Genomic DNA, 13555 nt, shown 5'->3' with positions numbered 1-13555 from the left:
TATCCTTTCTATACACATTGTATTCCCCAAATTCCAGTTCTGCATTACTTATATCTGTGTGACACCACGTCTCTGATATCCCAACAATATCTGCCTTTGATGTTTTGAGCAATACCTCAAATTCATCAAATTTATTTACCAAACTCCTAGCATTGGTGTACACGCAGGTATACATGCACCTGTTTCTATTCTTGGCTACCCTAACACAACCCATGTGTTTACTTGTACTGCAATGACTCCCAGCAGTCTCTGAAATATCCTGCATCTTGGCTACTGTTAATCTATTAGTCCTTGTATCCCCCCCAACTAGCAGTTTTCCGACCCACCCAACTCTGCCTCGACAGCATCAGCAAAAATTCTTGCACCCTTTCTATTTAAGTGTATCCCATCCCTGTAGAAGCAATCTCTCCTGTTAACAAGTACAGTCCAGGCTGAAAAAAATTCTACCCCTTGAGCCTTGCACAATCCTTCCAGGGCCGAATTGATCGACAAGGCTTCATCATATACTCCCTCCTATTGTGTCTGGGCAGAATTGCAGACACTTTCAAATTCAACCCTAATTCACAGCTTTTTTTCAACAGTGACCTGTACTTGCTAAGTAATTCAGCCGGTCTGTGGGTGTTGCGGTCCCTATTGATTGTATTTCCAGTGACACTGATGTGTGCTGATTCTCACCACCAACAGATCTTGACATTGCAAAAGAATGTGTCAGTATCACCGTAAGTACAATCAACAAGGACTGCGGCACCTGCATACATCCCATCTTTGAGCCTCTCATAGTCCACGAGCTCAGGAGCCATCTACCTCAACCTTCTCACTTCCCTCTTCTCCCCCCTCTCCCCCCTCTCTCTCTCTCGACCACTCTCTTCCTCTCCATCATCACCCCTTGCAGATAACAGTAAACCAACCCCCCTCCTCCATGACCTCATGTACTTATGTACTTGAAGGTAAGCCACACTCATAAAAACCACTGCTTTCCAGTGCTCAATTAGTTGACAAACTACATACAGTAGCTGAAAGCTTCTATGTTATGTTCTTTATTTGTGCTAAATTTAATATATGTTATCTCTTGAATATCCGTGCCTTGTGTCAGTTTCCATTTTATGCTTTATTGTGTTCTCTCTCTCTCTCTCTCTCTCTCTCTCTCTCTCTCTCTCTCTCTCTCTCTCCCTCTCTCTCAGTAATAAAGTCCTTTCACTTGGTTGGTGCAAGAAATTACTATGTATCAAAATCCAGACCTCATAAGGTTCTTCAATCATGTTTGCACTGTTCAAAGAATTCTGTATCAGACTGTACAATCATTCCTAGATCTTTTACATATTTCACAACCTTGAATTTGGCACCACCCAATTGGTATTTTATTTTGGACTACTGCTACCAAATGCAATACCATACATTTATAACTGTTAAACCTCAATTGTTATTTTTCATACCATCTACTTAGCTTATCTAGATTCTCTTGAAGTAGAATATACCCTGATTACTGTCACTGACTGCTGTACCCACTTTTTTATTATCAGCAAACGTATACATGAAAACTGAAAAACTACTTCACATTAATAAATATTACACACAATTAAAGGTCCAACACCAATCCATGTGGAACCTTGCTCATATCCTACCATTTAACCATCTCTTTGTTCAGTGCATACAACAGCATTTTGGATAAAATTTGCTGATGCTTTCTCAGAAAAGGATGTTTTTGAATTACTTTCTAATGCTAATGCTAATTTCAAAAATAACTTCCGTTTGTTTCCATCATGTCGGGTTTCTTCAAAAATCATGATAGAAAATTTGATTTTTTGCCAATTTTTATTAATTTTGTACACTGCAATTATAACAAAATGTTATTTTTACAAGGCTTTTATATTTAAATACATGTTGAAAACATTTAAAAAATGGCAGTGTGGTAAAAAGTCCACTAAACACTCACCACTCATTTTAAAAACTGACCTACGATCAGTAAAATTTTTGTTTCTTCGATTTTCTTGCAGATCCTGCTACTTAGTATCTTGTTTCAGTAGCATACCATCATTAACCATCCTGCCAACCTTGGTATCATCTGCAAACTTAAACATTAAGCCTAATATACCTTCATCAATATCATTAATAAATAAAGAAAACAATGGGCCAGCACCAAACACAGGACTCCACTAATAACATTAGTCCATGATGAGCAGTGTCCAGTGATAATCACTCTGTTTTCTCCCACTCAACAATATATTTAATCCACAGTAACTTGCCCTTAATGCCACTCTGTTCCAAATTGAAAAGCAGTCTTTTATGTGGAACAGTATCAAAAGCTTTCCTGAAATCCAAGTGTATGATAATCAAAATTATTTTTGTATCTACTTCTTTTCTGACTACATCATAGTATCCAATAAAATTGGTTAGACAAGACTGCTCCTTTACAAACCCATGCTGTGACTGAAGTACAGCTGCAATCCTGTCTAGATGATGCTGTATTATTTAATTTTAACCAGTGACAAAAGACCCCATGTGTAATTACTCATGTCACCTTTTGATTCCACCTTTGTGAATTGGGAATAATTCACACAGTCCATAGGGACCTACCCTGAATCCAAGGATGCTTTCATAATTATGGATAAGGGCTTGCTTACTTCCTTTGTCACCTCCCTTAATATAATTGGATAGATCCGATCCATCTTAGGTGCCTTTCTTATGTTTAACTTCAGCAATTTCTCTTCCGCTTTTCTTTCAGTTATTACAAAATAATTTAGCTGTCCGTTAGAATTTGATAAACTTCTGGCATCCCCTTCCCAACACAATTCATCATGTGTAAATGTAGACGCCAAAATACTCATTCAGTTTGTCAGCAACCTGAGCAAGATTATAAACAGTCAAACCATTGATATCAAGTGTACAAAACTCTGATTCATCCCCTTCCTTCTAGAGTTTACATAAGTAAAAAAGTCTTTATTGTTTTTCTTTGCACCCTTCACCAAAGATTTCTTGTAATCTGCATTTGCTTACCTGGCCTCTTTCATGACTTGATTAGAGATTACAGAGGGTTGATTCAGCCTTTTGATAATGATTTTGACATTAATCCTGCTTGTGACATATGGCAGGAATGTAAATTGTTTTTTCCTGCAGGCACAGTCCCAAACCTTATGAACAGGTGTATTAGGGCTTGTTTACTTGTAGAAGTTGTTTTAATGTCGACATACCTCAGAAATTGGACTCATGGTTGGAAGGTTACATAACCGCACTTTCCGAAGAAGGGTACAGTTATGCGAAAATTATTGATAGGTGCAAGTCGAAAAATTTTAGTGTATCAAAGTTCAGTATCCATAAGGTTTTGAATGGCAAAAGAAAATTCCGCAAAGCTGCTGCAAGTGAGCAGAAAACACCGAAGAAACCGCAACCTGCTTCAACTCGAATGAAGGAGGCAGTATGAAAAGTGCAGTCGCTCGTTGTCAGTGAAAATCCCACAACCCAAAGAGCTATAGTGTCACGTGTGGGAACATCCCAGTCAACCATTTGTTGCATAATCAACAAAAATTTGCAACTGGAGAAGAAGCACAAGGCCCTCGTACACCACCTAGGAGCAAGGCACATTGCAGAGCAGTGGGTCAATGCTCGAAAACTCTATGAAAAATATCTGGCAGCTGAAAGGTGGAAATTCATAGTAACATTGGACGAAGCGTGGGTATACCTCTCCTACTGCAACAAAATTCAAGCAATTTATTACAGTCCAAAGGGTGACAAGGCCTTTCCAACATGGGAGCATCAGTGCAAGGAAAGTTTTGGCTGAGGTTTTATGGTTGTAGCCGGTTTTTGTTATAACAATGAATTTGAGTTGGTAGAGCCACTAAAAAAGAGAAAGTCAACTCAGTGTATTACCAGACTGAAGTTCTACAGCCGTTGTTTGAAAGTGAAATACACACATTGCACGGTTCTGACGCTGAAAAGGTCTGGGTGTGCCAGGATACAGTGTCCAGCCACAGTCCCATTCCACCCATGCTTTCTTGCGGAGAATGGAAGTGGTGACAGGTATTCGTTTGATCCCGTTTGAAGATATACCTGTTAAATCACTTGATGAAAGTCATGGATTTTTGCACATTCGGACTTTTGAAAAGAGCTCTCGTAAACCGCCGCCCTAGAGCTGTTGAAGGTTTGTGGAAAGTCTGCCAGTAGGAATGGGACAAGATCGACTTGGCAGTTTTGCAGCGGGCTTTACTTCAATAGAAATTGTTATGCCATGCGATAGTACATGAGAAGGGAAAACAAATAGAACACAACCGGTGGTGGTGGCAGCACAGAATTTTGTAGTTTTAAAGGACTGTCAAAATCGTTATCAAAAGGCTGAATCAACCCTCCGCAGTTTATATCTACCATAGGCTTCTGTGTCAGCCGATTATTTATATGCATCCCATTCATTTTTCTTTTCTGTCACAAGTTTCATCAGTTTATCTGACATTCATTTAGGCCTATATCTTGAAGAGTATTTCTTATTTGGTATGAAAGGCCTAGTAACTTCTATGTTAATTCCTTGAATGTTTCCCATTTAGAATTTGATGATGCTACAGCTGATGAGGTAACATCATCAGCTGTATAGAATTTAAAAACTGTCTGAGACAACTGTAGTTACCTTTACGAAAGCAGAAACCTTTCCCTCTACCTTGATGGTAGTTACAGCTTTAACACATCAGTACATTGTGATCACTGCCACCTAGTGGTTTTTTTATTTGCAGATTCTTAATGCATGAATAATCATTGTTAATAATCAGATCGAGGGTATTACTCTCACTCATTGCATCTTTAACATGCTGCTGTATAAAAGTGTCATCCAACAAATCCACAAAATTTTCCTCTTGTTTCAATGACCAAGCCATAAATTCCACTAAGTATCTGAAAATTGAAAATTCTACATTATAAAACATTCTAATTTAATAGTGGATTCTATTTCTCTGTCCAGTTGTACAATGTACTCATCAGAGTTATTAGACCTATAACATACCCCAACTCTCATTTTTGCTTTCCCAGTGCTAACATCACACCAAAGTGGCTGAACACTGTACTGGCCACTAATGTCAACTGGGTGCACTGCTGTAGATTTTACGTGCTTCTTAACTAAGATCATAACTTCCTCTGCTATCCTGAGTGTTCTTTCTGTACACTTTGCACTTCCTATATTTAAATTATGCATCCCTTATATCAGTGCGATACCATTAGTCTGATATCCCCGCAATGTTTGCATTTGATGACTGGACTAGCACTTCAAAGTCACCAAATTTATTTACCATGCTTGTAGCACTGGTATAGATGCAAGCATACATGCACCTGTTCTTACTCTCAGCTACCCTAACACAGCCTGTATATTCACTTGTTCCACGATGATTCACAGCAAGCCCCAAAATCCCCAGCACCCTGCCCTCCAGGCCACACATCTATTCTAACAACTGTCTTTCCTCAATTTAAATTTAAGTCCTGTCAGGTGTTTAATCTGGGCAAGAGGAAGAATCCCATCAGCATTGAGCTTGCTCAAACCATTCAAGGCCTTATACATCTCAATCAGATCACCTCGCAGGTGCCTAGTCTCCAGATAATAATAATAATAATTTGCTAATATAATAATATAATAATAAGATGTGATCCCCAGGGGTAAATGCCTTTCTTCATAAGGGCAAACCTTTGTTCGATTCACTAATCTTGTTGCCCTTCTCTGAACTCATTCCAGCAGCTCTACATCCTTTCTAAATGAGGCCTCCAGACCTGTATACAGTACTCAAGGTGTGGCCTGACCACTGCCTTATACAAGGCGATAATAATCGCTTCCTTATCCCTGTAAAAAAAAATTCCTGTTTATCATTGACAAGACACCATAAGACCATCTTGCAGACCATCTTCGCTGCTCAGAAAACTTCATACCTGAAAGCATAATTACCCCAAGGTCGTCGAACGGGCTAGACAGGTGGGTAAAGTGCCTGCCTGGCAACCCAAAGGTCGCAGGTTTGAATCCCACCTCTGGCTTGGATCAGAGTAAAAAATGCAAAAAATTTGGGAGGTGCATTATGGCCACAGAAGCCGATGCGACAACAACTAACAAAAAAAAAAAAAAAAACCAGGTCCTTTGATACGTTACTCTGGGGTTACTGCTACCCATATGCACTACTTTACTTTTGTCAATGGTAAACTTCAGTTGCCACCCTCAGCCCATCTGCTCAACTTTTCTAGATCCTGTTGCAGTAGCATACTGTCATTAGTGTCATTAACAACCCTACCAACCTTCGTATCATCGGCAAACTTAGACACTAAGCCTGATATACCTTCATCAATATCATTAATAAATACAGAAAACAACACTGAACCCCAGTGGGACTCTTCTAATAGCATTAGTCCATGAAGAGCAGTGTCCATTGATTACCACTCTCTGTCTTCCCCCACTAAACCAACTCATTATCCATAGTAGCAATTTGCCCCAAATGCTACACTGCTCCAATTTGTTCAGCAGTCTTCCATGTGCAACAGTATTATTATTATTATTAGCTATATGGTGCAAGGAAGCCTGAGGCTTATGCTGCACCAGCCAAAAAAAAAATAAAAAAAAATTCCCAAGTTACCCTGAGAGAGAGAGAGAGAGAGAGAGAGAGAGAGAGAGACAGAGAGAAGTAGAAGGGAATCACCAAGAAAGAGAAGAATGATGATATCCAGCTCAGGATTCTGGGTGTGCCAAGCCCATACTCACCAGATGTGAGCCTCTGGGGTTATCAACAGCCTTCCTAATATCCAAGTATATGAAATCAAAATTATTCTTTGCATCCAGTTCCTTTGTGACCTCATCATAGTAACCAATCAAATTGATCAGACAAGACTTCCTCTTAACAAACCATACTGCATCTGAACTATAACTAAAGGCTTGTCTAGTTGATCATGCAGTGCTTCTTTAACCAGTGTCTCCAATAATTTTCCCAGAATAGAAGTTAAACTAACATGTTGTTGTTATTTGGTTTTTAGGAGCATTAGAAACTAAGGCCATATTGCTCTGGGGATATGCTGTGGTCATTCCCTGACCTTTCCGCATCCTCCGTATTTGGCGGTCACGGGCTCAAATCCCAGTCTAATCGTGTGCTACGCACTGCTGCTTCTGCCCACCTGGCTTGGGAGACGGCAACTAACATGTCTGTAATTACTTGTGTCACCCTTTGTTCCTCCTTTGTGAATTGGGGTCACATTTACAAATCTCCAGTCTGCAAGAAACTCCCTTGAGTCCAAGGAAGCTCTCATAATTATGGCTAAGGATTTTCTTATTCCTTTGCTGCATCCTTTAATATAACTGAATAGATTCCAACCACCGCAGATGCCTTTTTTATGTTTATCTTCAACAGTTTCTGCTCTACTTTGCTCTGAGTTGTTACAAAATCATTTAGCTCATTGCAGAGTTTAATACACCTCTGTCATCCCCCCTTCCCGAATAACTCCTTATGTGTAAATGTAGATGCAAAATACTCATTCAGTTTTGTTAACTATCAGAACAGGATCGTCAACAGTTGAACCATTGATATCAAGTGGACCAATCCGATTCATCCTTTTCCTTCTAGAGTTTGTATAATTAAAGAACTCTCTGCTGTTTTCTTTGCACCCTTCGCCAAAGATTTCTCGTAATCTGCCTCTGCCTACCTAACATCCTTTGTTACTTGATTACAGACCAGCTTATATCTACCATAGGCTTCTGTGTCACCTGTTAATTTATATGTATCCCATGCATTTTTCTTCTCTGCCACATGTCTCATTAGTTCATTTGACATCCATTTAGGCCTAAACCTTGAGCAAAATTTCTTAGTTGGTGTGAAAACCTAGTAGCTTCCAAGATTAATTCTTTGAATGCTTCCAATTTAGAATTTGCTGTTGGTAACATAACAGTTGGTCCCACTGTATAGAATTTAAAACTGTCTCAGACTACTGCAGTCACCTTTACAAAAGCAAAAACACTACCCTTTACCTCCAATGGTACTTAACCTTTGAGTAAATCCCACATCAGCACAATGTGATCACTGCCACCTAGTGGTTCCTTATCTGTTAATTCATGCTTTGACAGTGTTTATGTCACACCAAACTAACTCAACGCTGCACTATCCACTCATATCAAATTGCTGCACTTCCTTTATATTTTATGTGTTTCTTAACAAATAACATAATCCCACCTGCCTTCCTATCTGTTCTGTACACATTCTACTCCCCAAATTCCACTTCTGCATTCCTTATATCTGTGTGGCAATATGTCTCTCTGATATCCCAACAATATCTGCCTTTTGATGTTCTGACCAACACCTCAACTTATTCAAATTTCTTTACCAAACTCCTAGCATTGGTTTACACACAAGTATACATGTGCCTGTTCTTATTCTTAGCTACCCTAACATAGCCCATGTATTTACTTGTTCTGCGATGACTTCCAGCAGTCTATGAAATTCCCCACACCTTGTTTTCCAGGCTGCTACTCATTCCAATAGAAGCAGTGCAAGAATCACTTTCACCTCTGCTAGCAGCTTCTGTTAATCTATTAGTCCATGTATCCCTCCATACCCAGGTGATTTGTTTACTTTTAATTACCACAATTTCTCTTCCTCCTTACTTTCTGTTCTTATGAAATCATTTAACCCCCAATCAGTATTAGATAGATTTCTGCTAACCACTTTTCTAAAAACCTCTTCTTGTGTGAATGTAGAGGCAAAATATTTATTCACTTTTTTCAGCAATCTGTATAGAAGCGTCAGTAGTTATACCATGCATATCTAGTGGATCTATGTAATTCTTCCTTTCTGTCTAGTGTTAAAATATGAAGAGAATTCTTTTCTGTTTTACTTTGCTCTCTTAGCTAAAGACTTATATGCCTTAGTTCAATATACTCTCGTCACAGACTGCCTAACCCCTGAGTAAGTTGATTACACATTAGTTTGTACTTTTGCAGAATGCATTTTTCTTCCATGCATTTTTCTTCTCTGCCATCAGCTCCTTGGTTCGTCTGATATATATTTTGGTCTAAATCTTGAGCACTTTCTCTTACTTGGTATAAAATTATATGATTACCTTTTAAATCCAACATCTATACACTATGATCGCTGTCACCTTTAGGTTACAGTGATCATAGTGTATTGATGATCCTTTCCTTGAAGATCCTTAATACTTGATGAATCATGGGTGATAACCAGATCAATGATATTGATTTCACTCATTGCCTCTTTAATATGTTGGTGTAGGAAACAGTCATCCAAAAAAATTGAGAAATGTTTTGTTATTGCACAATCTGTCATCTGATGAGTTTCAATTGATATCTGTAAAGTTCAAGTCTCTCATGATAAGATATTATAATTTGCCAACCTACTCTATTTATCTGTATAGTAGTTCGTCATACTCATCACAGCCATTTGGTTTAAAATAAACTCCCATTACTATTTTTTCAATGTTTGTCACAACAAACTGACACGATATTACAACGTTAATCTGCCTCTACTGGTTGTACTGTTTTAGAGTCTGCTTCCTAACCAAAAGCATCCCCACTCCCTATCATGTCTGTCCTTTCTGTAAGCATTATAATCACCATACTCAAATTATGCAACTCAGTGAAATATCAGAGTAAAACATATTTGTTATTAGTTAAGTTATCAGATGCTTTAATTTCGGCATTTGATGACCTAATCAATACTTCACTCTCATTTATTTACTACATTCCTAGCATTGGTGTATTTATAAATAAGTCAGGTCAGTGTATAAGCAAGTAATGTTCAAGGTTTAGGCCTAAATGGATGTCAGATTAACTAATGAGACATATGGCAGAGAAGAAAAATGCATGGGATACATATAAATTAATGGGTGACATGGAAGCCTATGATAGATATAAGCTGGTCTGCAACCAAGTCACAAAGGAGATTAGGCAGGCAAAGGCAGATTATGAGAAATCCTTGGCAAAGGATGCAAAGAAAAACAGAAAAGAGTTCTTTACCTATGTAAACTCTAGAAGGAGAGGGATGAATCAGATTGGTCCACCTGAGCAGGATCCTCAACAGTTGAGGATCCTGCTGAGATGGCTAACAAACTAAACGAGTATTTTGCATCTACATTCACACATGAGCAGTTATTCAGGAAGGGGAATACCATAAATGAAGTAAACACTGGCAGTGAGCTAGATGATACAAAGGGAATAACTGAGAGGAAAGTGGAGGAGAAATTGTTGAAGATAAACATACACTCAGAGTAGATGGGATCTATCCAGTTATATTAAAGGAGGCAGCAGAGGAAGTAAGCAAACGCTTAGCCATAATTATGAGAGCTTCTTTGGACTCAGGGGATGTGATGTACCCATAGACTGGAGATGTGCAAATGTGACCCCAATTCACAAAGGAGGATCAAAGGCTGACAAAAGTAATTATAGACCTATGAGTTTAACTTCTGTTCCAGGAAAATTAATGGAGGCACTGGTTAAAGAAGCACTGCAGGATCATCTAGACAAGAATTCAGTTATAGCTCGGACACAGCATGGTTTTGTTAAGGGAAAGTCTTGCCAGGACAATTTGATTGGATACTATGATGCAGTCACAAAAGAACTGGATTCAGGGAATAACTTTGATATTATATATTTGGATCTTAGAAAGGCTTTTGATACTGTTGCACATGGAAGACTGCTGCACAAATTGGAGCAGTGTGGCATTGGAGGCAAATTGCTGCTATGGATAAAGGGATGGTTGAGGGGGAGAAGACAGAGAGTGGTAATCAATGGACACTGCTCATCGTGGACTAATGTTATTAGTGGAGTCCCTGGGGGTTCAGTATTGGATCCATTATTGTTTTCTGTATTTATAAATGATATTGATGATGGTATATCAATCATAATGTCCAAGTTTGCAGACGATAACGATACAAAGGTTGGCAGGGTTGTTAAGGACACTACTGATGCTATGCTGCTGCAACAGGATCTGGAAAGGTTGAGCAGATGGGCTGAGAGGTGGCAAATGAAGTTTAACCTTGACAAATGTAAAGTACTACATATGGGAAACAGCAATCCCAGAGCAACGTATCAACTCTGTGGTACTACACTGACAGTGGTAGAGAATGAAAAGGACCTGGAGGTAATTGTGCAGGCAGATATGAAGTTCTCTGAGGAGTAAAGACCGGCTGCAAGAGTAGCTCATGGTGTCTTGTCAATGATATACAGGAATTTTTCTAGCACGGATAAGGAGGTGATTATTCCCTTGTATAAGACAATGGTCAGACCAAACCTTGAGTACTGTATACAGGTCTGGAGGCCTCATTTCAACTGCTAGAATGAGTACAGAGAACGGCAACAAGATTAGTGAATGGAACAAAGGGTTGTCTTATGAAGAAAGGCTTAAGTTTTGCAAATTACAGTGTCTGGAGATGAGGCACTGGCGAGGTGATCTGATAGAGATGTATAAAGCCTAAATGGTTTGAGAATGCTCAATGCCGATGGGATTCTTTCTCTTGCTCAGAATAATCACCTGAGACGGCATAAATTCAGGTTGAGGAAAGACAGATGTAGGATAGATGTGTGGAAATTTGCCTTTAGCCAGCGGGTAGTTGGTTGGTGGAACAGACTTCCATCTATTGTTGTGGAAGATGATAGCCTAAATAAATTAAAGGCTCAGCTGGACAGGTATTTCGAACGAACAGAGGAGTGAAATGGAAGTGTTTTTTTTTTTTGGCTGATGCTGCAGAAGCTTGCTTTCTTGAATCATATGCTTCTACTAATGCTAATGTATGCCACAGTTTGTGTTCTGTATCTCTTAAATGCCTAGACATCCTGACTATTGAGAGGATTTGTGCATGCAATGAAGAGACTGGTATAAGTTCTTTATAAAGGTAATTATTGCAGTGCAATACTGATTTAAATTGTAGCTATCTCTTAATAGAAATAATCTCAGATGATGACTCAAAACACTCCTGTCTGCACTGGCTGTGCTGAGAAAAATTATATCCACTAACTTTGCATAATCTCTCTCTCTCTCTCTCTCTCTCTCTCTCTCTGTCTCTCTCTCTCTCTCTCTCTCTCTCTCTCTCAAGACTGAGATGGTTGACAAAGCTGTCATCATAAACTCCCTCTCATCAAAACTTTTAAAATTCTAGACACTTTTCAAATTCAGCCTAACCTGCGGCTTGTGGCTTTCTCTTAACCATCACCTTGTGCATATTAAATAGCCTCAGAATGCTCATGCTTTCTGTTTAGTACCAATATGAACAACAATATCATTTACCCTGAATTTCTCAAAGAACAATGACCCTTTTCTTTAAACACTCAAGTTCATCCAACAATAATTTGGGGTTGATAAAATTTGATGATAAGTTTTAAACAATAATTTGAGGTTAATAAAATAATGGTGTGTACAGCTACAAATGGGCACTCTATTTGTCATAAACTTTAGCATCTGGAATACAGTACTAATACCAAACAAGGATACTAAAAGCAAGTCAAAATTTAAAATTTTACCACCCAGCCCAAAACCAGACATGACTTTTCAACTTGGCATAATTTTCATGGACGTGGACTGGCTAAACTTTAAGTTTAGCTAGTCCATGAAAGTGACACCAAGTCAAAAAATCATATACAGTCTTGGGCTACATAGAAAAAGTTTAAATTTTAACTTATCTTTTAGGGATTTTAGCATCTCATTAGGTATTAAGTATTGCATTCTATATTCTGAACTTCATGATGATAAGGTGCTCATTCAGTGTTTTAAACTGAGGGAAGGGGACATGATTTAATTTGAAATTAATTAAGTAGTATATTTAAAAAAGTAAGTGAAGTAAGTTCTTTCTGCTATTAAAAAATATAAAATATTTTTAACAAAAAGTATTCCTGGTTAATAAATATAGTACAGAAATTAGATGAAACACAAGTTTTGAAAGTATTTCTTTAATGGGAAGTAACTTCCACAAAGGCAATACATCCAGCAAATAACTAGCAAGTTAGGAAATTAAATTTTAATTAAAACAGAATATTGGGTACAATACCATATCTTTGAGTTTAGAGCTGTCTCCATAACACTGCTCTGAGCCTATTACCTCAATGTTAATCCTCTGAAAGTCATCCATTCCCAACTGTTTAAATAACCTGTTGCACCTGAAAATTTTACAAGATTTTGAAAGAAAATTTCAATAACTTAGATGTAGAGCATGTATGTATGGATTACTTGCATTATCTTTTTTTTGAATAGAAAACAGATAAAGCACAGTTCAATTTATTCTTTTCACTCTTAAGTAAACACTCATTGCAAATATATTGATAGACATGTCATAGTACTATGCATTTATTGGCATATTTTATGTTAAAATTAAGAATATTTTTCTATTTAAATATACCCAGTAATTAAAATAACAACTTTTCTGACAATCAGCTATCTCTGCAAATTTTCTTGCAAAATCTTAAGTGCAGTAAAATAAAATAGGTAAGCAATTCACAGTATTCTACTAAGAAGGTTGGCTATTAGATTGTAAACAGTAATTCAAACATAGGTAAATGCAGCATTTTTTCATAAATTTTTACATAGTTTATTTTGTAAAAAAAAAATTGAATTTCAGT

The 13555-nt window shown here is 37.9% G+C and overlaps 1 protein-coding gene across 3 annotated transcripts in view; it reads right to left on the bottom strand.

The window, feature by feature from the left end:
• LOC150078025 (uncharacterized) overlaps positions 1 to 13555 on the bottom strand; it is a 442574-nt gene that overhangs the window by 158406 nt on the left and 270613 nt on the right. For 2 of the 3 annotated variants that reach the window (XM_090384338.1, XM_090384340.1), the window contains exon 11: positions 12988 to 13096. In XM_090384338.1, the coding sequence (XP_090240464.1) occupies positions 12988 to 13096 (109 nt within the window). The remainder of the gene's footprint in view (positions 1 to 12987; positions 13097 to 13555) is intronic. The other variant, XM_090384339.1, reaches the window with a different exon arrangement.

Source organism: Mastigoproctus giganteus, chromosome 11, assembly GCF_048544385.1.
Source record: "Mastigoproctus giganteus isolate SK-2022 chromosome 11, ASM4854438v1, whole genome shotgun sequence".
NCBI lineage: Eukaryota > Metazoa > Arthropoda > Arachnida > Uropygi > Thelyphonidae > Mastigoproctus > Mastigoproctus giganteus.
This window is presented reverse-complemented; position numbering and strand designations above follow the sequence as displayed.